The 26130-nt window shown below is 36.6% G+C and overlaps 7 protein-coding genes across 16 annotated transcripts; 5 read left to right on the top strand and 2 right to left on the bottom strand.

Annotated features, from left to right (window-relative positions):
* Positions 1-370: 370 nt before the first annotated feature.
* On the top strand, positions 371-6097 carry LOC129579031 (ras-related protein Rab-8A). Its single transcript, XM_055468560.1, has 6 exons — positions 371-622; positions 922-1567; positions 3499-3559; positions 3675-3879; positions 3963-4103; positions 4195-6097. The coding sequence occupies exons 2-6, from the start codon at positions 1444-1446 to the stop codon at positions 4288-4290; spliced, it is 627 nt and encodes a 208-aa protein (XP_055324535.1). The 5' UTR covers positions 371-622; positions 922-1443; the 3' UTR covers positions 4291-6097.
* On the bottom strand, positions 5778-18731 carry LOC129578694 (trichoplein keratin filament-binding protein). Its single transcript, XM_055467703.1, has 5 exons — positions 18479-18731; positions 7851-7970; positions 7597-7757; positions 7194-7402; positions 5778-7101 (listed from the first exon to the last, which is right to left on the bottom strand). Exons 1-5 carry the CDS (start codon positions 18613-18615, stop codon positions 6151-6153), a joined length of 1578 nt encoding a protein of 525 aa, XP_055323678.1. The 5' UTR covers positions 18616-18731; the 3' UTR covers positions 5778-6150.
* LOC129579074 (peptidoglycan-recognition protein LB) lies at positions 9051-11120 on the top strand. Of its 4 annotated transcripts, none has more exons than XM_055468711.1 (5): positions 9051-9439; positions 10151-10379; positions 10463-10581; positions 10702-10821; positions 10891-11120. In XM_055468711.1, exons 1-5 carry the CDS (start codon positions 9406-9408, stop codon positions 10974-10976), a joined length of 588 nt encoding a protein of 195 aa, XP_055324686.1. In that variant the 5' UTR covers positions 9051-9405; the 3' UTR covers positions 10977-11120. The 4 variants fall into 4 exon arrangements, with proteins under 4 accessions (XP_055324686.1, XP_055324861.1, XP_055324953.1 ...); XM_055468886.1 differs by lacking the exon at positions 9051-9439 and adding an exon at positions 9505-9945; XM_055468978.1 differs by lacking the exon at positions 9051-9439 and adding an exon at positions 9505-9970.
* LOC129578296 (bromo and FHA domain-containing protein DDB_G0267958) lies at positions 11898-18460 on the top strand. Of its 4 annotated transcripts, none has more exons than XM_055466748.1 (9): positions 11952-12360; positions 13773-14512; positions 15801-15855; positions 15958-16381; positions 16455-16862; positions 16970-17029; positions 17222-17481; positions 17616-17832; positions 17906-18460. In XM_055466748.1, the coding sequence occupies exons 2-9, from the start codon at positions 13786-13788 to the stop codon at positions 18101-18103; spliced, it is 2349 nt and encodes a 782-aa protein (XP_055322723.1). In that variant the 5' UTR covers positions 11952-12360; positions 13773-13785; the 3' UTR covers positions 18104-18460. The 4 variants fall into 4 exon arrangements, with proteins under 4 accessions (XP_055322818.1, XP_055322723.1, XP_055322629.1 ...); XM_055466654.1 differs by lacking the exon at positions 11952-12360 and adding an exon at positions 13629-13653; XM_055466843.1 differs by lacking the exon at positions 16970-17029 and having other exon boundaries at positions 11898-13653.
* Positions 18732-18775: 44 nt separating the features above from the next.
* LOC129578971 (solute carrier family 35 member G1) lies at positions 18776-20945 on the top strand. The gene is made up of 2 exons (XM_055468427.1): positions 18776-19364; positions 19443-20945. Exons 1-2 carry the CDS (start codon positions 19150-19152, stop codon positions 20290-20292), a joined length of 1065 nt encoding a protein of 354 aa, XP_055324402.1. The 5' UTR covers positions 18776-19149; the 3' UTR covers positions 20293-20945.
* On the bottom strand, positions 20935-23002 carry LOC129578802 (apyrase). The gene is made up of 3 exons (XM_055467984.1): positions 21904-23002; positions 21649-21813; positions 20935-21535 (listed from the first exon to the last, which is right to left on the bottom strand). The coding sequence occupies exons 1-3, from the start codon at positions 22735-22737 to the stop codon at positions 21260-21262; spliced, it is 1275 nt and encodes a 424-aa protein (XP_055323959.1). The 5' UTR covers positions 22738-23002; the 3' UTR covers positions 20935-21259.
* Positions 23003-23066: 64 nt separating this feature from the next.
* Positions 23067-26093, top strand: LOC129578530 (exonuclease 3'-5' domain-containing protein 2). 4 transcript variants are annotated; one of them, XM_055467386.1, is made up of 9 exons: positions 23067-23411; positions 23518-23674; positions 23797-24269; positions 24442-24564; positions 24795-24997; positions 25089-25257; positions 25318-25473; positions 25560-25727; positions 25790-26093. In XM_055467386.1, exons 1-9 carry the CDS (start codon positions 23200-23202, stop codon positions 25872-25874), a joined length of 1746 nt encoding a protein of 581 aa, XP_055323361.1. In that variant the 5' UTR covers positions 23067-23199; the 3' UTR covers positions 25875-26093. The 4 variants fall into 4 exon arrangements, with proteins under 4 accessions (XP_055323361.1, XP_055323276.1, XP_055323542.1 ...); XM_055467301.1 differs by having other exon boundaries at positions 25065-25257; XM_055467567.1 differs by lacking the exon at positions 24442-24564.
* The last annotated feature ends 37 nt before the right edge of the window (positions 26094-26130 follow it).

Genomic DNA, 26130 nt, shown 5'->3' with positions numbered 1-26130 from the left:
TGATTTAAACTGGTTAAAAAAACTGAAATCTAATCCAACTTTCCTTTGTCAATAGCTGTAAAAGAGCAAATAAGATTTTTTGGAAAAGAAAACACAGAAAACTGTATGGAAAAAGATGCTGATTAATCCAGCAAATTGAGTGGACAAGAGTGATAAATTCAGAGATTAAAAAAAAATTAGTATTTCTTTCGCAATTCAATCGATGTCAAGTTTTTGGAGGAAAATCAACGAAAATTCAAAATAAAAATAAAAAAATAAACGGAATTCCAGGCACATTTCAAATGCGACGAATTGGCCAAATGGATCGATTGGAAGTTGAAGCGCCATCTACATTGTAAAACCTAAAAATCCCATTTCATCGCCGCAGTTTTCATCGTACGAGCATTATGTGTTGTCACCGAAAAAGAAAACTATTATTGGCTTTTGATTGGTTCAAATCGATTTGACAGACAGTGAACAATTAAGTGAATTTTTTATACTTTTTTTTAAAGAAAAATCTCGCCACAATTTTGTATTCCAATACATGCAGAATGAACGGTAGCATTAAAATCTAGTAGTAGTGATTCAATTGCGGTTAAAAAATCATCATTCAAAATCGATTTCTCGCAAGAACTTCGAAAAAGTGAGTTAGCTTGTTGGAGTTAGAAAAAGACAAGAAAAGTCAAGTGAACGCTATCGATTGAAACAGAATTTTTTTTTATTGGTAGCTTAGTTGTTTGAAAAGCGATTCAAAATTAATAGAAATAAAAGAGAGAGTGTCAAAAGATTTAGAATTTGTTGATTCGTTGTGTATATTCCATTTGATTTGGTGATTTTAGTTCGGCATTTTTGTATGTCGTATAAAATTTTCAATCAACATATTCTCGCAGCATCGTTAATGAAAAGTTAATGTAAATTGTTTTTTTTCCCATTTACGCCTAGAACAAAGTTCGAGCAACGTATCAAACATTTTTTTTTCGGTGATTAGAGAAGAAAGGAAGAGAAAAAAAACGTAAGAAGAACGAAAAGTTATAAAGCAAAGAACGTCGAAGACAAGGCAGTTGGAAAACGCACACTCCATTCAAGAGTATACAACAAATCCATATATACGTGTAGTTTACGCATACAGTGAAGCGCAGAGAGTCGTTCATTCGCCCAGTTGACGAATTGTTGAATTGTGTGCATGTTCATGCATACACACATCAGACGGGCAGGCAGGCAGGCAGGCACAACATATTTGAATTTCATCGTCATACGCATTCACATTCGTTGTATCCCGTTCGTATTGGAAAGGAGTGACTGTGTGTGTCACTGAGTGAGAGAAAGAAAAAATATAGTCATCATCGTGTTTCGAATTGAAAGTTCGTACATCGGACGGCCCAACCAATAGTGAGATTGTTCGTACACGCAGATACCACTGAACATACATCATAAATACAAACCAGTATCGACGACAAAGACACAATGGCAAAAACATATGATTATCTGTTCAAATTGCTGTTAATTGGTGATTCTGGCGTTGGGAAAACTTGCATCCTATTCCGTTTCTCAGAAGATGCGTTCAACACAACATTTATTTCGACCATAGGTGAGCACATCAAACTAGTAACAGCAGCAATAGGAAAAAAAAACCATGCTGATCGGTTCGCTTGTTTTCTGTGAATTTTGTGTTTGGCGAAGCGCGTACGTGTATGTGTTTACATTTCCAAAAGTTAATAAAACAAATAAATCACAAGTTAAATCTTCTGTTCAATTTTTCAACATGTGTTTCTCTAAACACAATGTTTCGAAATGGTTTTACGATCGTTTCAAATTGTCCAATACGATGAAAATCGGTTGATGTTTGGAATATTTTCGGTATGTGTAAATAGTTTAGTGAAAATTTTGTTGTTCGCTGTTGTTTTATTTCTATTTCATCGTTCGTGATATTGGGAAAATTTGTGGCTGTGCATTTGCATTTAGAATGGTTTATTTTCGTGGTCATATGACCCGATCTCGAGCCAAAATGTATTCAAATAATGTATATTTTTTTTCCTCTGATAAGTGTCTACTGTGATTTGGTTTTTTTGTTTATTTTTAAACCGATAGCCGCCTCGACGATGTCATTCATCACGGCCAATGGCAACGAGCGCACCAACGACAATTATGAGAAATGGCATTGTGCTCAACGCTCGTACACATATTGTGTATACAAAAGACAAATTAGTCGGTTCAACTACTGCCTTCCGCGAATTTCAAATAAATTAAAAAGCCTGTTTTTCGTTTGACAAATTTATTTCAATCGAATTCGCGTACACAGAGATTGCTTCAATCGAGACTAAATCAGGAAACAATGAGATCGCATTGTTCACATTTCATACTTGGGTTTTCTGTTTTTTTTCCACTTCTCCATTCTGAGTCAGAATCTGCGGGATGAGAGAATCATTCTGTTTGTCCAACGTACACACACACATATAAATACACGTCGTGCGCGCTTCGATCGTCACATTTTTGTGGTTTTCTTCATAAGCCACTTTGAAGTTATTTTTAATTTCAAATTGAAAATAAATCGAAGCCATTCAATCAACAGCATTCAAAATTCCATCGATGCAGCATCGTGAGCGCGCACCCGTTTCGAGTGCATTGAAAGTGATTCGGGCCTGAAGTGAAATACCATTTATCATGTTCAATGTGCGCCGCAAGAGCAACGCACTGCCTGCGTGCATATTTTATTTAATCACATCGATTAAATGCTGGCATCACTTAAGCATGCAAACGCTAATAGGCGCAATTAATTCCATTGAATATGGAATTCTGTTCTGTCTCAGCATTCAATTTACTACGTCGTTGTCATTGGAATCGAACGTCAACTCAATTTATTGACTGCAGTCGATTCACTTCAATGCAATCGCATTCAGTTGTTGGTTTAGTAGTTTTCCGCAGAACGGCGAAACGGGACGGAAACAGCATGCATAAGATGATGCAACATAGTTTAAAGCAAGCTATAAAAATAATCTTTATCCAGAACCGACGCCGGTCTTGAGCTATGAATCACGTTCTACGCTTGCGATGATTTCGTACTTAGACACATAAACAATATTTCTCCATTCACGCTAATGGATTATAACAAGTTTCATTTTTTGGATATCAACAGGAAGTCCTATTTCGCTGTTCGTGTGCGACATTTTTCATAAATATTCACAGCTCATATGTACAAAAGTCAAGCGATTATAAAATGAATTGGTGGCGTTTTGTCAACGAATGCACCATAAACTCGTTACAAATTCTCGCTCACAAAGTGCAATGAGTAACCGTAATCATTAAATAACGTTGAAAACTGAAACGAAAGACGCACTCGATACGCGATAACCGATTCGATAAGTCAAGGCTTGAATCACTGAATGAGGAACATATAAACACATACAAACACACGCAAAACACCATAGAAAAAACAAGCGACAAACGCGTTATATCGATTATGAATTATTAATAACAATAACCTAAATTTTGCCCCTCCTCTTCCCTATCTACATCGAATAGGTATTGATTTTAAAATTAGAACGATCGAATTAGACGGCAAAAAAATCAAGCTTCAAATATGGTAAGTGGCTTTAAATTCCGAGACATCATCGATTTTCATTCTTCATTCATATTTCAATATGTTCGTTTTGATTGTGTGTTTTAATTGTTTCGATTTCTCGTGTGTGCCTTTAAAGGGATACGGCCGGTCAAGAACGTTTCCGAACGATAACCACAGCTTATTATCGTGGCGCGATGGGTATCATGCTAGTATATGATATCACAGATGAAAAATCCTTCGAAAATATTAAGAACTGGATTAGGAATATTGAAGAGAATGCTTCGGCCGATGTGGAAAAAATGCTCTTAGGGAATAAATGTGAACTCAATGAAAAGCGACAGGTGAGCAACACACTCCTCATGCATTTTAATTGATAACCATCCGTCCCGAATGTTAATGTTGATTTATTCATTCGAATTTGCAGGTAACAAAAGAGCGTGGTGAAAAATTGGCTGTTGAATATGGCATCAAATTCGTAGAAACTTCGGCTAAAGCGAGTATCAACGTTGAAGAGGCCTTCTTCACGCTTGCCAGCGACATCAAAGCAAAAATGGAAAAACGAATGGTGAGCACATTCTTCCTTTTCTCTCTCTTTGTCTCTCTTGAATTCCATTCAGCTATTTCCATTCATTGACTATGTCAATTTTATCGTACAGGAAACGAACAATCCACCAAAAGGCGGCCATCAACTGCGTGCCTCAGAACCAAAAAGGAAAGCCGACAGTTGGTTATCACGATGCAGTCTACTTTGACCTGGTTACAATTATATTATGTGTGTATAAATGATTATTACCCAGAAAAGTGAAGTAAAAACAAGAAATCACAACACAAAATTTCATGAGAAAATCCATCAGAATTGTAATGATAAAAAGAAAAAAATTATCTTAAACAAATTGAAAAAGTGAAATGGAAACTGAGAATTATTATTTAATGGATATTTGTAAAACAGATTGAATAAAACACAAAAAAAAACTTATAACTAATATAGCGAATAGTTTTGGTGGTGAGACGTAGAGAAGTGCATATTAAAAATTGTCTGTAGTTCCATAAAAAGGAGTGTCCGAATTCCAAACTTAATTGCTCGTGGAAGGCTGGTCCCCTTTTTTTTGCAATTTCGTAAAGTCAATATGTTGTGATCCGTTGTTGCCCGCGCAGTCAATAGAAACATAAAATGATAAACTGCTCTGCTTTTCGCCATTGAAATTATGCATAATTTAAATGAGGATGTTGTAGAAAACGTTATAATCGAAATTATTAGCGCATCACATTGCATAGATTTTACCATAAAAATGCCAACAATTTGTAATATTTCTTTGCCGTAAATTTGACCAACCAACACATTTCTATAGTAAATTTGTATAAGAGTGAGAAGCAGCAAAGGCTAAAGCTAAAAGTCCAAGCAGACAAATATTTGGTGTGAATTTGTTTAAGACCATATACCTATCGAAATGGTAAATCATATATGTTCCGATTGTGATGATTTCCACTTTTCTGATCACCATGACACATTCGCTACATAGAATAACGAGCCAAAATCATTTTTGTTCGCCAAACGTTTAAACACATTTTCGAGAGAGGAAAAAGAAGATGATGCTGACAGTTTTCTTTTTTATTTTTCAATGTTTGTAATAGTACCAAGAACGTCAATGTTGCCCAGTGGTAGCCGATAAATATGTGGTTGTTGATAGCTGTAAGTCGGTAGATCAATAAGATCATCAAATAGAAACGATAAGAAGAAGAAGCACATTCGCAGCATTTGTTCCTAACTCTAAGTTTTCCAATGGGGTCATCATGTTCCGGCATTACTGAGTTCAAAACTCAAATTCATTTCGACAGATTACAAAATATACCAAACAACGAACTAAAACAACATATAAATAAATGCTCATCTTATTTTCTTACTCACATAACCACACATACACGGATATTTGTAGCTTAAACGAATAATCGAACCGATCAATCGATTTGATTTGATTTGATTTGATATATATGCATGTCAGTAAAGCCGTTTCAAATATGCATCGTGAATCAATCAGCTTTAAAATAACTGTATACTTCTGATTTCAATCCAGGTATTCATTTGACAGTGGTCATACAATGATATAGCTATTTTTATAGCCCATTTCCTCTCGCCCTCCCAAACTATCATAAAAATGCCTATCGTTCACACGATATTAAATACGAATTGTATGTATTGGACCGGAAACAAAATCTAACTTATCTTGAAAAAACAAAACTCTTTCTACTGTATTTCTACGTGTATGTAAATGATATAAACCAATAAAAATTGTTTATTACAATTGAGAAAACATTTTTACGGAACATGTATAGAATTCATTCAGGTTTGAAATTGAGCAATAGTTACGAGCAACACAGTGCTTTATCGAGAGAAAAAAAAGAAGAAATAAATCAATGAAAACAAATATGCAGACCGATAACAATTTGTAGCGCAAACAATTCTCACAGCAACAACAACAAAATCACAATGCATTTTTGTACAAGTGTATTTAATATTTTTTTAATTAAAATGGCAAAATGTCAATTACAAAAATGGGTGAATCTTTTTCTTTTTTTTGATTGTAGAGAATTTTTTTGCATTTCTGGGTATTCTTTTAGGTCCAAGCGACTCTTTTGCGACCAAATCGTGGTCTACCTGAAGAAACCGGGGAATCAATGCTATCGGAGATGCTCATCGTCTTCGAGAATAGATCGGGTAAGCAGATTTCACTGTGGGTATCTTCTCGGGCTGTGTTCGGATTGCTTAATACTGGTGTAATTGATTGTCGAATGTTTTCAGCACTTTTGATTCGTTGCTCATCGTCAGTGCTGTTGGCACCGAGCAGATTTTTTATGCGATCATTTGCACTGTCAATCGAACGACGAATACTATCACGAAGATCGCCAAGCTCACGTTGTCTGGTGATAATGTAGTCGATTTCATTGTTGATCTGATGAAGCTGATCGTCAACCATTTCCCGTAGAATTCTCTCCCGCTCTTGAGACTCTTTTAACCAAATCTCTTGTTGCCTCATCACATACACTTTTGCTTCCGACTCGTACATGGCTTCGATGTGTCGCTGCTTTTGCACCTCCAAATCGCATTCGATCTCAAATTTATCTCGTACTCGAGCAATTTGTTGATCATCTGTATGATAATAAGACGACAAACGTTCCAACACACCAATATCGTAGTATAAGTCCTTTAACACTGATTCGGACAAATTTTTCAATTGCAATTTTATGCGCCGTAAATTATGTGACACTTTAATTCGTTCGTGGCGCTGATTCACGTGCAAATTCAAATTTGCAAGTTCGGCCTTCAGTTGTTTTTCACACTCACGTAATTCAAATTCGTCTTTGCGCATTTTTTCAGTTTCAGCTTCGCGCAGCTTCAATTCGGCCAAATGTTGCTCTTGGAATTGCTTCAGCTGAACTACTTCTTCGTCACGTAAAACTTTTCTGGCACTTAAACGTTCATCGTCTTTTCGTAACTCTTCCAGCAGACGTAGTCGTTCGATTTCACGCTGTTGCTCAGTTTTCTCACGTTCCACTTGTTGAGCGATCTTTGAGAATAGAAGAAAAAAAAACGGAAAATATGAAAATTGAAATTTGGGATCTGGATAAGTATTATTTAAAGCCAAGTTTTAATAATTACCTGTTTATCAAGCCAATTCATTTTTGCCAATGCCTCATTGTTACTCCTCGAGCTGAGTAGAATGTTTTCTTCACGTGACCCAGGTCGCCATCGTTTGTACAGTTGTGATTCAAATTCAAGACGTTTCCGCTCTTCTTCCGTTCGCTTGAATGCCTCTTTGATTCCCCGCAGCGTTTCCGTTGATACACGAGACTTTGGTTTTGATAATTCTATAGTATGTTCAACAAAATGGAATGCGATAAATATCGAAACATAGTGCATACGATGGAATGTAATTCTAATATCAGCATTAGAACGAAGCAAATGAAGAAAATGCTCAACTACAAATGTATCCGTAATTACACGGAATAACAAATACTCTTCTTTCGTCTTAATTTTACATTATAATGAAGAAATTCCATACCTTTAATTTCCTTTGCATATTGCTCCTTTTCACTATCCAGTAATTTTTTCAGCTTTTCCCGCCGACTATCTAGGGCGATCGTTTTGTTGCGTTTTTCTTCGCTATTTTGGAAATTGGAGTTGGCACTTTTATAGTATTCAGGTGCTGTCCATTGCTCATATCTGCATAAAAGGCAAAATTAATTTGGGCATAAGAATAAGATCTCTGCATAAAATAGAATCATCGAAACGCGTTTGTAACGATAACGATCTTACCTCGACGTAATTTTGGACCATTTGTCAAAGTATTTGTCTACCGTTTTCTTCGTCTCCAACTTCCATTCTTCAATGTCACGTTTTCTGGCGTTTGCGTCATAGAGTTTAACGCCTTTCATTCTGAAAAATTGGAAATGGAATGCATTACAAACATCACCGTATGATTCATATACTTGTTTATTTTGTCTGCGGGGAACATATATTATTCGATCACATAAATAGGGCCAACTGATGTCACTATGTGCTGATTAAATAAAAACATTTTCACAAAAAGGGACATGACGTCTTTGTGCAAGAAAATCCCCTTTTGAAATATGAATTAAGTTAAACGTGTTGTTAAACAATAAATTAGATCGTCAATATCGGCATGTATCAAATATCAAAACAAATGGCCAATTAGTCACGAATGATGACCGCGATAATTTTTTTTTCGCAACAACAATCAACTAACGATGACACGGGGAGAATACATGCTGAAGAGTAGGCATCGTGAACACTCGAAATTCATGTTAACAACATTGACCACAATTCTATTCATGAGACGTAAAAGAACGTATAATCTTCAGCCTTTTTCAGACATGGATAACGAGTAACTTGAATGAGATAACGAAAAATTGTCTTTGAGCTTCGGCAAAGTTATAGTATTAGTGGTGTTCTACAACGTTGTCGAAGGCAATTTTTTGCTATCTCATTTCAATTACTCTTAATATGCAACGGGAAAAAGGCTAAAGAAACATAAATTCTTTTACATCTCATGAGTAGAATTTTGAACATGATATGCTCACATAAGGTAGTTCCCCCAAAGAAATGATAAAGCAACTAATGCAAATAAACACTGAAGTTCAAGTCTCTAGACTAGTGACTCTAGTTCTAAATAACCATAGCATTGGCTGAACATTCGTGTAACATATATTTATAACTTTCTTGTTTTTATTTTGTTTAGAGTGATAAAAATCAAACTGGAAAAGAATCGAAAATGAGATGTGTCAAGGGGCGATTGCAAACCGGTTAAAAATATCCAAATCGGTTGATTACGATAAATGTACAAATATGATTTTGATAGATCGCTACCTGATTCGCTTTGTACCAGAAAAAGTTGAACAAAAAGTTGTTTGGTCTGCACTTATTGTGTGTTTTTCAAATTCATCATTCTAAAAAAAAAACAGTTGAGGGGATTTACAATTTGATCAATTACTTAAAAATAGTTCGACATCGTACGATGGAATAAAATAGATAAGTGATTGGTATCTAGTATTCTCTTATTCTATGAAATCAAACGGTAGCAAACAATTCAGTCGGTTTCGATTGACGCCATACTATTAGAAAAGTATAGAATCAATCGCAATTGGGTGATATCGACAAATGTTGACATTTTTCTATCAGTATAAAAGCTAGCTTGGTTCAGAGCAGACACACAGCTCTTGCACACAAGTCAAACAGTGAAAACTATACGACGGTTGCTTTACATACAGTGTTTTTTTTGTCGCGTGAAACTAAACGAACCAAATCGGCTGAGTTCTTTTTTACTGAATTGCCCGCAATTGTCTGTGTTAAAATGATTCAAACAATCAGCAGTTTTGCCATTCTGGGTATGGTTTTTTATTTAATAATTATTCGCATAATTTCATTCGCATGGTGTCAAACAGTGTAATCTGAATGAAAATAAAGTGCAAATCACTTTAAAAATAAGAAAAATATATAGAGAAAACCTCTCAAGAAAACATCGTTATCTAGTTTCCGTAGAATTGTAATGAATTGAACATGTTCTGAAAAACTCTATCAAGTAAACAAAGTTGATTAAAGAGTAGAAGAGATAATAACGGTAGTTCCCCCTTTTTCACTATGCACACAACACAACAAGAGCCTGAATCCATTGTTATCAAAGTGTCACAAACTGCGTTTTTATAATTTGCCATAGAATTTCAGTATTTTTATTTGGCACTGGCAACAACGGCTGCAATAATTTGGCAACTTTTTCTCTACGATGCATTCTAAATCAAATCAACACAGTATCACCTGTTTGCAACATTTTATCGTCTAACGTGTCACATTGTGCGTTGATGTGATTTTGACAGTTCTCAAGTTCACCAATTGTGTAAATTTGAATTCCAAGTGGGCGGGTATCAAATTTGTAATAATCTCAGTCAAACTGTGCTTTTCAATGCTAAGTGGTTTTTAAATGTTCCGCATAGCGATTTGATAGGAGCAATCAAACGAGACACACTCCAATTACGATTTAAAATTGAGTCTATTTTTTTTAACAAAAACAATTGAATGAGCGAACTATTTGTCGTTTTCAGCGATGTTCGTCGCACAATCAATTATGCCGTTGGAAATTGTGAGTCGTGCTGAATGGGGCGCAAAAGAACCAAAGGATATCGAATTTATAAATAAAACCGTGCCATTCGTTATCATTCATCATTCCCACTTGCCACCATACTGCAATACCTCCGAACTATGTATTGGAGCTATGCAAGGTATGCAAAGATTCCATCAAATTGATCGCGGTTGGTTTGACATTGGCTACCAGTGAGTAAATTTTTTGGCTTGAAACGCGGTTCTGTTTATACAAATTACAACGGAGTATGTATAAAATATGGGTTTGTTTACAGCTTTGCCGTCGGTGGTGATGGAAAAGTGTATGAGGGTCGCGGTTTCAATGTGGTCGGCGCTCATTCACCAGGGTATAATACCAAAAGCATTGGCATTTGCTTGATTGGTGATTGGCAAGGTATTTAAACTATTCTCTTTACTTGGTGAAAGATAAATCTCAATCTAGAAATGACTATCTCTTCGAGACTTCAGACTTCGATATTATTCCATTTCATTTTTTTTCTGTTTTCCATCGCAGAAGTGGTTCCACCAAAGGAAATGTTACAAGCTGCACAAGATTTAATCTCGTACGCCATCGAACAGAAGTACCTATCGACCAACTACACATTGTATGGCCATCGCCAGGTTCGAGCCACAAGTAAGTGAAATGTTCAGTTTTTAAGTAAAATGAGTAAACTAAAGGTTTTTCATTTTCATAATATTGCAGCTTGTCCCGGGCCAGCTCTATTTAATGAGATCAAAAATTGGCCACATTTTGGTACTCCCCATACTGAAATCGTCAATAAAATTTAAACTGACCCTAAAATCTCAACGATTTTATTTGAAATTAAGCAAAACTTATACCACTAGTTGCTAAGTAACAGTAACCTAAATCCTCAAAATGACTGTAAACATGGATGTTTAATTAAAGAATTTTATATTCGTTAAAAATGGGAATCTCGGTTTGAATGCCTTATTTACTGAATAGTTTTCCTTTGAAATGCTCCGTTCGTCGGGGATGATTAATGTTGATACGAATACTTAACGACGCAAGTGATGATTTGTAAACAAAGCGCGGAAATATTACGAAGGAAAAATTGTATCACCACTTGAAATATAACGCTTGCGTTCTATGCGAGTATTGTGTATGCTCGCCGCTCTAATTTGCACGCAAATCCTATAAATCACATCGCAAACGTACTACCATTCGTGAATGGTGAAAGCAAAGTCCGAAACATGTTTGCACACAATGTAAGATATGCGAACGAATCAGGCGGCCAATCCAGAGGTCAGTGTGTGAGATATCGACACTAAAAAAACATCTGATGATGTGAAAATTGCAAGCGACCGATACGAATAAATTGAAATCGACTGGTCGACCGATTTCGACGTTAAAAATAGAACAAACGTTCAGACGAATTCGAAATGTCGCTTATGTGTGTGTGTGTGTGTGTGTGTGTGTGTGGAGCGAGCTGTTTTTCTTCCTTCACAGCTACGCATAAAAAAACTCTGTGGACCAAGCGGCTGACGAAATTCGACACACATACATGCGAACACATGTGAAAATCCATGAAAACTCTCATAATCAAAACGGAGAAAAAAACGCAAACACACTAAATGTGAATATAAACGTAACGATGATCTTAGAACGCCCACAGCTGCTGGCGAGAAGGAGAATGCGTCAGTTCGGGTCGTTCTAAGTATGTGTACACAAACATCGAGGAAAATTCGGTTAGTCGAAGATCGTGATGCGCGTCATTGTGTAGCCGATTCTTAAGATTTTCGAGCATTCGTAATGAACGAGTGGCGAACAAGTGCTTAGTCGAGCGTCACCATTATTGCGAATCAGTGAAATTTGCACACATTTTACAAACGATTTAGTTTTCAAAGCAAATTTCCACATCACAGTAAAAGACTGAATTTTTACGGCTTTACTTACTAAAATTAATTAACCGAAACGCAATTGACACCTTTCGGGTAGACGAGTGAAATTTTCTAAAAGAAAATTCTAGATTCAATCAGTGTGGAAAGTCGAAAGAGGTGTTGAAAGAGTGCAAATCAAAAGAAGTCCGAAAAAAGAACTTTTTCATTTAATTGGGAAAATAATTGCGCATCACACAAAGTTTTTAGTGAATTAATCATCTGTCTATTAATTTACATTTTCGTCGAATTGCATTTCCGTCGAAACCGTTTGAAGGTAATGTGGGAATTGAGCTTTTCATGGAAATTGAAAAGCCAAAATCAAAAAGAAATAAAAATAAGTGGAAAAATATCAATGATATATGGCCAAGTGTTGTAAATAACTCGGTTAAATGAATGGGACAGTGCCAATTTTATTGAAAAATACACATTTTATGACTGATAATTTAAGTGGATGACATCACATCGAAAATGATTTCAGCGAATGAAAATGACACCGACCGAATAAATAATAGAAGAAAAGAAAACAAAACGCTCTTCTTTCACTCTGTCACAGACGAAACACAGTTTTCGCAATCGAGCGAGGAAAAGCGTATAAGAATCATTGACTACAACGACGGCTGAAAATTGTACAGTCGGTCAAAAGCAACAACAACAAAATTGAAGAGAGAGAGAGAAAACGAACCGAAAACACGTAGAATCAGCTAAAGTTTTTCACCCGCCGCTTAAATTTAAATGTTATTTTTGGACACACTCGATAGAACACTCAACAAGAATACGAGCATCGAACGTAAAGGAAAGAAAAAGAAAATAACGAAAATCAAATGAAATGTCGCGAGAGTGAAGAAAATTCTCTATTACATGCACACTCTTCGATCATCTGTGTACAGATATGATTTTCGCCAGCTCATTGAAATAGCGCCGTCTCTGTCGATTCAAACCTCTTTTTTTGTCATTCGATCAAAGACGAGAATCCAACGTAACGCCGGCCAAAGAATTAAGAAAACGAAATATATAATTTGGACTTCATGCACTATAAACTTGAGAACCGACCACAATGAAATAATAAATGTAGTGCAACTGAATCTCGTAGGATTTTCTTGGTGTGAAAACCATCGTAAAAACATGTTATAATGATTATTTTGAATGGGTGACATGTGTTGTTTTTCTTTTTCGGAATCATATGGGTGTGCCAAAATCGAACAAATGTTTATTTTTATTCAAGTAGTCTGTGTTTGTTGTTTTTGACATTTGAAATCCAAATCTGATTCGGCTTAAATTAGAAAAGCCAAAATGAAAGGACGAAGTTGATGGTGATGAAATATGTTCAACATTCATAATTTTGATAAGTTTGTCTCTTTTGACTGATATCACAATTCCCAAAATACGATTGATAATTGGAACGTTTCCAGTTCTGAATGAATCAGAGAGACACTTTTTACGAAAGAAGAAGAAGAAACGATATTTACGGAAGTTGGTTTTCCCTACATCAATTCACACTCATTAATTAAATGTGAAAAAATTTCGTTGAATCCATTTTCAGCATCATTCTTGATTCGACGAGAATGTAGTAAATGCTTGTATAAATTCTAATTAAATCATAACATTTAAGTAGAATGTTTAAATTTGAAAATTTCTGACTGGGACGATATATATCTCGATAATTATAATTGTTATTTCTCTCGACAGTTTAATAGTTCCGATGCCGATAACAGGCACAAAAACCAGTGTCGCTAGCAAGACGCCCAGCACAGCTAGCAAAACGTCGACGGCTGCCACCGATGCAGCGCCCAAAACTAATGTTGCATCGCGAGCACCGTGGTTAAAAGATGCCGGAAAAACGACGTCAACCACCCAGGCGCCGTGGTCAAAGCGCAACGCCACAGCAGCAGATAGCAATGGAACGCAAAAGGAAGTGAAATTGCAATCGCGTGAAGTTAAAGTGCCGGTGGTGACACAGCGAAAAACGTCAATTCCAACTGAACCTTTGGTAAAACCAAAGCCAAAAGACATCAAAGTCACTGTCCCAGAGGACAATTATGAGACATCATCATCGGAATATGAAGAAGTGACCGATTCCGAAGAAGAGGAAGAGGAAACTGAAGAAGAGACCGAAAGCAGTTCAGAAGAAGATGATGACGAGAACAAGCACAAGATGCCAATTCAAGTGAAATTGAAGCCAGTCGAAAAGCCAGCCGAGGTGAAAAAATCACCAAGCGTCGATCGTGCCGGTAAGTTTGTAAAGCCTGCCCTAAAGAAAGTCCCCACACTTGACAAACTCAATAAGCCAAAGCCACCACCGCCAACGATACCCGAGGCAAAACCGTTGCGTCATGTCGAAAAGCCCATTCTGCCGGAGGAATTGCCGGAGAAAACGTTCGAATTTCAGCGGCCACAATTGAAAAAAGCCGACAGTATAACGAAAAAACGTGAGTAATTTTCATTTCTGTTTTTTGTTTGGCATAACATTGTTTTTGTTTGCATTAGTCTACTTCACCTCTATGTTCATTGGCCTGTGAAATTAAACGAAAATTAAAGAGAACAAAACAAAGCGCACCGACCGAGAACACAATTAAAATACTGTGCACATACTCGAACATTGCACAGCACATATGCGACAACATGGCCACAAATCATACAATTCGATGCAAATGTCGTGCAGTAAGCCGAAAGCTCCTAATGAATTATGCACATTCAAATGAATCGGACGTTGTGTTACTTGGTGAACAGAGCGCAGGCAATGAACTACACACATGTACACCGTGTACCATGAATGAAACAACACATCAATTGTTTTGTTTTAAACCTCTGCCTGAAAATGTGTCATAATTTATTGTGCCAAAAACGCATTAATTTACGCCACATACATTTTTTTCGTCTTTTTTCTCTCGGTTTTCGTTTTGTATGTCATGTATCCTAACCTTGCACTAAATGTACTTTTTTGAATCGTTGCTCTTGACGCTCCTCAATAACGTCATTTTCGAAACAACCAATTACTAAACGAATGAATGTCAAATGCGAATTCTTGATCGTCTGGAAAATGATCGGATGATTTTTATTTCGCAAACACAATTTTCCCCGCATTAAATTTGTTGTATTTGTGTATCTAGCGATTTCTAGTCAACACACGCCTCTCCCACATGCCACAATCCATATATCTATCATTTTCATTTTCATTGCCAAGAATAAAAAATTCGTGAAATCGAATAAATAATGACCACACAACCACCGACAGATACATATACATATTTTTATGCGTACATATTAAATGCGTGCGCACGACTGATCAAATGTTGATCGCCCATTGCATGATTTGTTTGTTTACAAAATCGTTTTTCAATGAATGTTCAAACCACCGCACATGGATACGGACAACTCACAACTATTTGGCAATCAGATTTGGTCATCACAAGTTTTTTTTTTACTTGTAGTTATTAGTTGAATTTTGTAGATGTTTGAAGTGGCTTTGACATGGGCAATGAATTTCCTAAAGTACGTATCATGACAAACTATCTCTTATCTCTGGATATGAATTATATATATATTTTTTCTTTCTATCTCTTCACTGAAGTGGGAAATGATTTGTTAAAGAGAATTTTTGAAGTTTGGCTTAAACAGTTTATTTTGCGACTTTGAATGAATTTCTCGCATAACATGAATTCAGTTCGAAAATGTTCGATATGTAATGCATGATTGTCTTATTATTTATGATTTCAGCATTGATACCACCTCCTCCGCCACCTCCTAAGATGGTTCCACCACCGCCTCCACCGTAAGATTAATACAATTCCCAAATGATACAATTTTTTTTTTTATTTAACACACAATAGACGAATATTTTCTTATGAAAAAAAAATGCCAATTTAAATTGCAGACCTGGTTTGACGGCACCAAAAGAATTTGTCAAAAAGGAAATATCGAATAAAGGGAAAGAAACTTTGGAGAAATTGAAATCGCGGCCAAGAAGACGACCTGATTGGTCGGATATGATGAAAGAAGTAGAATCGGGAAAAAAACTACGTCACGTCGAATGTAATGATCGGTCCAATCCGATCCTGAAATCCGAAACCATAACAAAAGTTAATTCAGGGCAATTTGTCTTCGAATCGGAGAAGGCAAATGTGCACAATGCTTTACTCAAACAAATTCAATTTGGTATTAAATTGAAAGCAACCAAAACGGACGATCGTAGTAAGCCGGTTCTGGGTGGGTTGCGGAAATTCCGCAAACAAATGACAATCGAAGAACAAATCCAAAAATCCGAATCGCGTGCACAATTGGGACAAGCTCCAGAGGAGGTATTATGTCACTCTCAATTTTAAATAATCATCCGTATCATATTTTAATCAATGCAAAATACCACCCATTTAGCAAGATCCAATTCCCGATTCGGCCGATGAAATGGATGACATCGATAAGTTACGCGATGATTTACAGAGTACTAAACAGATGTTGGCCCAAGAGTTACGGAACAAAGAAGCTCAAGATCGTGAAAATAAGCGTTTATTAGCGAAAATACAAAATTTAGAAGCCGAATTGACTAAATCAAAATCAGGCGATGGTGAGGGCAACGGTGAGGGCGAAAAGGCATCTTCCGGTGGAGATAACGAAGCACTCATCAAATCACTGAAGTCAGAAGCCGAAGAGGCACAAAACACATCCAAATTATTGGAAAAGAAGTATCAAGATGCAGCCGGACAATTGGACGCGGCCAAGAGTGAGTTAGAAGAACAAAAACGTAAGATTGCCGAATTGGAAAAGAAGTTCGCACAGTCACAGGTAATGAAAACCGTCCATTCTTTGAGCGACAATTTTTTTTTTCTCTGCTTTCTTTTGCTTAACTTTATCATTTCTATGCTCTAAATTTTTCGCGCACACACAAAAAGGAGAATAACACCTGGTGCAGCTCTTGCGGTTGCCTAAAATCAATTAACATTTACGATAAGGTACAAATATCAGCCGAAACACTGGTGAATAAACTATTAACCACTTGGGCATGGAATTGCAATATTTTAGGATTATAAGATACGCTTTTGATTCTAGAAATTAGATACTAACCGTAATATATTTGAAAATAATTTAAAAATTGACCGTCGAATTGTCGCAAAACCAACTGAAATGCATTTTCAATCAATCAGGGTATTGCACCGGGCACACATTCACGACGTCAAAGTGAAGTACCCGTCAAAGAAACCTCTCCAGAACCAGACTTCGAATCATCTGGCGAGGACGATGATCTGGATGATGAACAGAAAGCGGCTCGAGTGAAGAGACGTTTGAATCGCGAAGTAAAGTATTTGAAGAATAAATTGGATAGACTTAAGGATAAACAACAAGCCGCAACGAAAGAACGACAAGCCATTCGAGAATCAATGAAAAAGAATCAAGTTGTTCTCAAGTAAGTTCTAAATTATGTTATATTTGAGTTGAAAAATTGGTTTCAGTCAAATTTTGAATGATTTCATTTCAAGAGCCAAATTATTTGGATTATTTTTGAGATTTTACTGAATAAATATACAAAAATTTCCACAGGGATGAAAAGAAGAAGTTCAAGTCATTGCAGCGTGAAGTTGACAAAATGGCTGCACTAATGAAAGATGATGATGATGAAGATGCCGAACCAAAAGATGATGAAGACAATGAAGCAGATGAAAAAGAGGAGAGTGAAGCCGAGGAATCCGAATCGGAAGAGTCTGAATCCGGGGAATCTGGAGGATCGGATGATGAATCAGTGGATAGTGAACCAGAGGTACAATCACCCTATATACACTTCATGTGATAAGCGTAATAATTTTCATTCTGGTATAAATGAATATTTATAGGATGCTGAAGACGAGAAGAAGAAAGCAAATTATGAGCCACGCATCAAGCGGCACGAAGGCCGATTGGCAGCACTTAAGAAAGGAAATCTATTGCACCAGACTAATTTGGATCGACTCATTGATGAAATTAATCGAATGCGTGATGAATCAGTCACACTGCAACATGATTTGGACTCTGTGTTATCAGAGTTGGGCTAGACGTAATCCCGGCAAATCAATTTGGCTGAGAAATATTTGTATATAAGAGAAAAAAAGTGACCGCGATTCAGAAATGTGAACAGATATTTTCCGTTGGAAATGCATGAATCGAAACAAAAAAAAAATGCACATTTCTAGGCATATTTTGTTATATTTACTGTTAGTAAGAGTAATTGTCATATATCTATCAAAGCTTGTGAATGGTTTACTTGAAATTCTTAATTTATTTTATAAACTTTATTTCCTAAATATGCTTTTGAAGGCGAATTCAAGTTATTTATTACAAATCTACATTTATGCTAATTCTTTTTTTTTTGTGATTGAATTAAACCAAATAAAATGAGATATCACAAAAAAGAATGTGTTTGCTTTTACCTGGTGCCAATTCCACTGATTGGGGTGCCAAAATTGTGACTGAATAAATTTTCTTTTGCACGCGAACTTTTCACAAAGCGTCGAAGGAAATCGGATAATAGTCTAATAAAATAGAAAGTACCACAAACAATTTGCATAAATATTTAGTCAACGCGACCCGATGGTAACCAATAAACAACCGAAAACATAAACAAACCAACAAAAGCGGAGTTCAACTGTCAACTGCGATTGAATGAAGCGCATGAATTGCTACATACAAACAAAATCGTTTGTTTGCCCATTTGCCCGAACTGTCATAGTGAATTTGCATCGAAATGAATGCGACCTGTCACTTCAACACCACATTCGATGACATTTCCAAGCAAATACCCTTTCGATATCATTGTAAATAAATTAACGCAATTGAATCGAAGTTTTTCATTGGACCAATAAAGAGAAAAAAAGGGTCAAGAAGACACACACAACATTCGCATTGCAAGTGAAATAGTTTGAAATGTGTATTTTGAGTGTCAAATACCACATGAGAACGCAAAATGAGTAGAATTTCAAAGAAAAAAAAGAATCGGAGTCCAAACTGAAGGTGGATAAAGGAAAAGTGTCGAAAGGAACAGAGGAAAAACACGTGAAAAGGTTAAGGGTGACTGAACTAATAACGTGATTTTAGAGAAAAAATGTCTGAGTCATTGGAATTGCATCAATTGGTCGATTCAGACACTGGGTCACATCGGATTCGTCGGTCAAAACTCTATGAATTTATACAAAGTTGTTATGCATGTCCACTTTTGGGTATTTTACTCGCAACATTGTCTTCATTCTTTTTTTCTCTGTGTTCCGTTATCGTCAAGGAGCTCGTTGACATACATCCAATTGAGTTGGCCTCCTTTCGGTATGTAACGATCGAAGTTCGCCACAAATATAAGTGAACATGAACATCATAGTAAATTCAACAAATCGATTTTTCCAGATTCATCGGTGTACTGTTGCCAGCCATTCCAATAATGATTTACAAACAGGAAGATGTCTTCCCAACTGGCCGACGGACAATACTACTACTTCGCTGTTTCGTGGGCACAACTGGATTAATGCTTAGCTTTTATGCATTTCGTCACATGCCACTGGCTGATGCCAGTGTGATAATTTTCTCGACGCCAGTGTTTGTGGCAATTTTTGCAAATCTTTTCCTTAAAGAGCCCTGCGGGATATTCAACGTATTTACAATTCTGCTGACCTTGTTCGGTGTGGTGTTAATAACGCGTCCGTCGATGTTATTTGGTGATACTGTGGCCAGTTTGAATGATGAACAAGTGGCCGACCATGATCACAATAATATTTGGGGTGCTGTGGCAGCGATCTCATCAACGCTGTTCGGAGCCAATGCATATGTTACGTTACGAGCACTGAAGGGAATCCACTATTCGGTGATAATGAGTAATTTTGGAGCATTCGGTCTGCTGTACACGGTCATTGTGTGTTGGTTCATGAATGTTCTCTGTATGCCTTATTGCAACTCGGATCGATGGATGGTCGTTGCACTTGGAGTGTTCAGCTTTATGGGTCAAATTCTGCTCACACAATCGCTACAATTGGAAGAAGCGAGTGTAGTGGCGATTGCACGATCAGCCGATATTGTTTTTGCCTTCTTTTGGCAGATTTTATTCTTCAAAGAGATTCCGAACGGGTATTCAATCATTGGAGCCATTATTGTAACCATTTCCGTAGTTTTAACGGGCTTAAAGAAATGGAGCCAAACATTGCCACGAGAATCAGCGGTTCGAAAGCGATTGCGATACATTTTGCTCGAGGTGTGGATCTAGTGCAAATCCAGTTTGAATCACGCCAATTGAATTTATTGAATGCTCAAAAGAAACACGCTGCGTCAAAAGGGAAGAAAAAAACTCAAATATTTATTTATCGAGCACATCATTTAACCTAGTACGTGTTTATTGCTATGGTAATGATACGTAAACATTAGACAAAACAACCATGGAATTGATTCAAATCTCAATTGACTGACATTTTTAATATCCCTTGACCACTTCTCCGCCTGAATACCTACATTTTACGATCACTATTCTAGTCAAATTGTGCTAAACGGATATTTAGTCCAAAGTTAATGCTTTCAAAGCCAAAGACGCTACTTATTTGAATCGTAACTATCATGGATTTAATTGTAAAACCTCCTAGTATAAGATCTTTTTTTATGTTTTATTTTTTTCCTTTGATAAGTTTGTGATTCGCACTGAATGACCCACGTATTGTCATTTGTTTGGTCATTATGGAATATATTTCACTTCTAGCATTCTAGTCAACACTCCATACATTGGTGAAGTGATCACATCGTTAGCTTTTTTCCGATAATAAAATGACCATAGCCAAACATTTTCAATCAAACCGATGTCATATAGTATGTTTTACGTTTGTATAAAATATGATGAATAAAATGAAACCAACTGAAATTAAAAGGAAATCGGCTTATTTGTACTTTATTACAAATATTTGTTTTATACAATTTTCTGCAACGACGTTTTGATATTTCGTGTCTATTGTTTACTGTTGATTGGCAATAATCGTCGTCATAAATAAATTAATAAAATATCATCCTATCTATTTGACTTGATTAGGCGGCGAAAAACAATCGATGTATTTTACAATTGCAAAAGCGAACTCTATTTATACAGGGTAAACTTACAAACGAATATCGCACATAAATTATTCTACTTTTTTTCTTCTCTCGATTAATTAGTACATTTTGGACACTAACTAAACAATCGAGCACCTGACCTAGAAAAATTCAATGCCTTCATATTTGTAATCAGTTTTGATTTTAATTGGGCCAAGCAACGTTTTGCCATCAATGGTGAATACTGTTAGGTGAGTGGCAGTTTTTCCATTGAATTCTTCACTGAGAATGGCTACGATAACGTTATCATTGCTGCCGGGAATAAATTTAAAACTTGAAAAGCCAAACGTTGGTTTGTATGGACCCAATTGGACAGTTTCGATTTTATGGAAGTTTTCATCGGCCGAAATGAGTTTATTGCAGCCCATCAGTTCATCCTGAAAAGACGGTAAGAAAAATTTGAATGAAATTCGATTGATGAGCAGGTCGAGTGTTTCCAGTGAAATCCACGTGCAACTGATCTATTAAAGAGTTTGTGTTGTTGTCTCACCTTTGTCTCGTTATATCTTTCTTTTGAGCACCTCCTTGGTAAAAAGTACCATTTCCGATTGATTGGTGACCATGTAGCAGATTCATGCAGTAAATAGCCTGGCCATTCGATTCCAAGTGCCCTTCGAAGTGATTGATAATTTTCAATCCAATTCAAATGGTGTACCTACGATTGAAAATTATGATTTTTGAGCATTATTTTCTGACACTTTTGCTAGTTTATTCTTTAAAATTTTGAAAAAGACGCGATTCTCACCTCTCCGCTTATCGTGATGGCTTTTACATACATCGGATCAAAACTTTCAAAGTCACCTGCACTCGTAGTCCACTCTTTACCCATCGAGCCAACGTATAATACCTCATCTTTCACAGTTGCCCATTCGCTTTTGAATCCTTTGCCAGTATTACCTTGACCGTCCATGAGCAAAATCCAAGGAAGCGCTTTTTTATCTTTCAACTCAAACACCAATCCAGTTCGATCGTCGAAAGTGAGCATGCGACCGTTGAATGTGACCAATTCAGATAATTCCATGCCTCGTCCCTTCAACGAATAGCTGCCGGAATACTCGGTTGGGTTCTCATTATCATTGAAACTTACTTCGACTGTGTTCAGCGACGGATTATAACTCAAATAGCCCATCTTCAAGTAGCTTCGCCACACATTTCCCTTCTGTGGATCTTCGGAAGCTTTATCAAGATCTGCTATCATACCAATTCGATACGTTTGAACACCATTATTGATTACCGCCGCCGTCAATGGATATGTGTAATTGTATTCGGATTCCTTTTTCGTTGTTTGCTCATATTGTACGTACCATTTCCGTTTGTTTGAGTACGATGATTGTGAATCGTGTTTCAGGAACAGAAACACCAAAATCAATGCGCCAAAACAAATGCAGAGCAGTGCTACGTGATAGTGAATGCGAAACGTTCGATTACCCAGTCGATATGTTGGTGGAGTTCGTAATTGTCTTCGCCAGTCCCGCATAAGGTGATGTGAGGCATCGTTTCCTTTTCTCCCGCCATTGGAACTATCCAAATTGTTTAAAGCAGTATAAGCGACACTCATGTGTTCGAACTTTGTGTGCATACTCGTGTCAGCAGATCAAATATTGATGAGTTGTTCACACACCAAACACACGAAGTCAACTCACACCAATTCCTAATTGCTGCGTATGTCGACACGTACAAAAACGACACCAATTACTTTTGACTCTATCGCAGTAAACTACATCATAAACTCACACGTCAGATAATTTATCAAAACTGTCTCGGGGCACTGACGTTATATTCGTAAGACATCGTATATTACACACATCAAATCATTTTGACACAAGACACAATAGAGCCAGTGCTTTCCGCAATGGAATCGTTTAATTCGGGCAATCCCACAAACAATACTAATTTGACGTTTCGAATGCCGAACTGTCAAAACTGAGCGTAAGTGTCGACATGTGTTTTAATTGACTGGCCGAGGTCAGGTTCGGTGTTTGCTAACAAAACGAAACAGTTTTTTTTTTTATTTATTTTGCCGGATGAATATTTCAAAATTATGAGCGAACAAAATCGACCTGGTTTCACAACGACAACAATTGCAGCTGCTGCCGCGGGAATTGGCCTCTGTTTTGTTGTCACCAAGTATCGAACGCAAATTTTAAAGAAATTGAAAATAATTCTAAACAGCAGCGATCCTCTTCGGAACCAACAAATTCAAGTGATCAACAATGTGGAGGAGTGCCGAGCGCTTATGCGAAACCTCAAAACGTATGTTTTTCACCAATTTTCAATATTTTTTTTTGTTTCAAATTGTTTTTCAGTTAACAAACAAGTTTTCATAGAATATTATCGTTAAATTTGATTACATTATCAGGCACTGTGATGAGTTCAGCGTGTTGGGCTTCGATTGTGAATGGGTAACGGTTGGTGGCGTTCGTCGACCGGTTGCTCTATTGCAATTAACTTCACACCGTGGTCTTTGCGCTCTGGTTAGATTGTCTCACTTACAAATGATTCCCTCAGAGCTAAAGGTAAATTTCAACTGAAGCAAAAAATGTGTGTGACAACGACGATGACTCATCAATGATGAAATACCCAAAATTGCTGATTATTTCACAATTTATGTGCTTTTATATTCGTAATTTATTTATAGGAAGTTTTGGAAGATGATAACATATTAAAAGTTGGTGTGGCTCCACAAGGTGATGCCAGTTATTTGGCTCGAGATTACGGTGTTTGTGTTGCAAGCACATTTGATCTTCGTTATTTGGCTGCGATGACTGGTTGCAAGACTGGCGGATTGGCTAAAATGTCTGAAGACCACTTGAAAGTTACGCTTGATAAAAACTGGCGCATTCGATGCTCCGATTGGGAAGCACCTACTTTGAACGAAAAACAAATTAATTACGCGGCTACTGATGCACACGTTGGCATTGAACTGTTCAAATTTTTTGCCGAAAAGCTGGAACCAAAGGGATTCGTTAAAAAACAATCGGCTTATGTGCAACGCATCATCGACGAGTACTGTTTTAGTTTCATTGACCTAACCTATAGCGGCTCACAAATATTATCAAAAGATAGTCAGAGCCAAAAGACTAAGAAAAATCAGAACGGGTCAAGTAGTGTGTAAGTCATTGAACAAAATTTTCAAACCGAATTAGTCGCAAAATTCATTGTATATATCTCAAGTATTTGTAAAAGTCCTTTTTAAAATCACATCATTAAATTGATTTCAGTACAAAATTCTCTTCAAGTTTTTTCAGTTTGTAATTTTATGTGTACCTGTACATTCCAACAGATCTCTTGACAAATTCAAGGAGAGGAAAATTGCAACGAGACAAAAACCATTATACACAAATGCCTTCTTACAAGCAAATGATGGCGAATTGCTTTGCACTATTGACCAAAAGAAAGCCATGTGGTATGTTAACAAGGCAAAGTGACCTACGTTGTCCGCAAGAATCTCGCTGGCGTTGCCAATCTCAAATTTAATCAATATTTGATCAAGTGATTTCGAATCTATGTGGTCATTGCTTTACTTTCTTAGTCTTAAAATATGCCTAGTTTTCCATTTATCATTTGCTACTAGTTTCCATTATTTGCCCACTCTATCAGTTCGTTATATTGCTATTAATTTCATTTTTTTTACAGGTATGTTAACAAGAATATTGGTGAAATTGTGGCTGAAGATCCACTTACAGTTCGATTGAAGTTCGAACCGTCGGGAAGAGCTGTTGGGCAAACCGGCAAATATTATCAGACTCCCAAAGACAACAAATGCGTTGTTTGCGGTGAAACTGAAAAATACACCCGAAAAAATGTCGTACCAAGAGAATATCGCAAGAATTTTCCATGTAAGAAATTTCAACCAAATCTTTGATGGCAATTTCCTCAGCCATTTCTTCTTTTCATAATATCCAGTGACTAACCCAGAACAATTTACAGTCGTAATGAAAGATCACACTTCACATGATGTCCTATTGCTGTGCCCACGTTGTCATCAAATCAGTAATATGCATGACTTGAATCTTCGTGAGAAATTGGCCATCGAATGTAAGGCACCATTTCCTACGAAAAACACAAATACAAAAACCGTTGAAGTGCCGCGTTTGAAGTATGTTTTTTTTGTGATTCTGTTCTTTGTCCGTATACATGATTATTTTGCTTTCTTTAGAGAGCTGAAATCCATTTGCCGAGCCTTGTATTTCCAACGCGATAAAATACCGGAAGAACGTCAATGCCAGTTACGAGCAAAGTTGAACGAACTCTGCCCTGAACAAGAACACTTTTCGGATGAATTTTTAAAATCGTACATTGATATTGAAACGACGTAAGTGCCAGCCCATGGTCTCATTGGCTAATATGTTATATTTTTCTTGTGGGTGTTCATATCACTTAATTTTTGACTATTTCCAGCGAAATGAATGAAAATTATTATGCTCATGGTGAAAAAGTGGTCGAATTCTATCAGAAAAGCAAAGAGGGATTGGTCAGTTTGGAGCGTAAATGGAGAGAGCATTTTCTGCACACAATGAAACCAAAGTTCATGCCTGAACTCTGGTCTGTGGAACATAATGTTGAGAGGTGTGTTTTTCCGTTCTGGTATGATAAACCTATATACGTTATTTTTTTCTCGTGTGTTTCAGATTGCAAATCCGTGCCAATGAGGGTCGAATTGATGAGGGTGATTTGGTTTTGGCCGGGCTGTCTCTGCAAACTGCAACTGATTGATATCAACGATACATCACATTACAATTTACATACAACACATGTATATTTCGGAACAATCATGATCGTTATACTTTTGATGAGTCGAAATCAAAAGTAGCTGCTCAACTGGATATCTATTTTTACCTTTTTTTTTCTTCATTTTTTTTGAAGTACTTTACAAGTTTTTTTATACTATAATTTATAAATTCAATGAATAAACAGCAATTTAGCCAAATCAAATCCAAAGTCTATTCATCCATTTCCGTTCAAAAAATCA

Source organism: Sitodiplosis mosellana, unplaced genomic scaffold (assembly GCF_009176505.1).
Source record: "Sitodiplosis mosellana isolate CC-2019 unplaced genomic scaffold, AAFC_SMos_1.0 Smas_scaffold_1, whole genome shotgun sequence".
Classification (NCBI taxonomy): Eukaryota; Metazoa; Arthropoda; class Insecta; order Diptera; family Cecidomyiidae; genus Sitodiplosis; species Sitodiplosis mosellana.
Note: the sequence above shows the minus strand (reverse complement) of the source record. Positions and strands in the feature narration are given on the sequence as shown.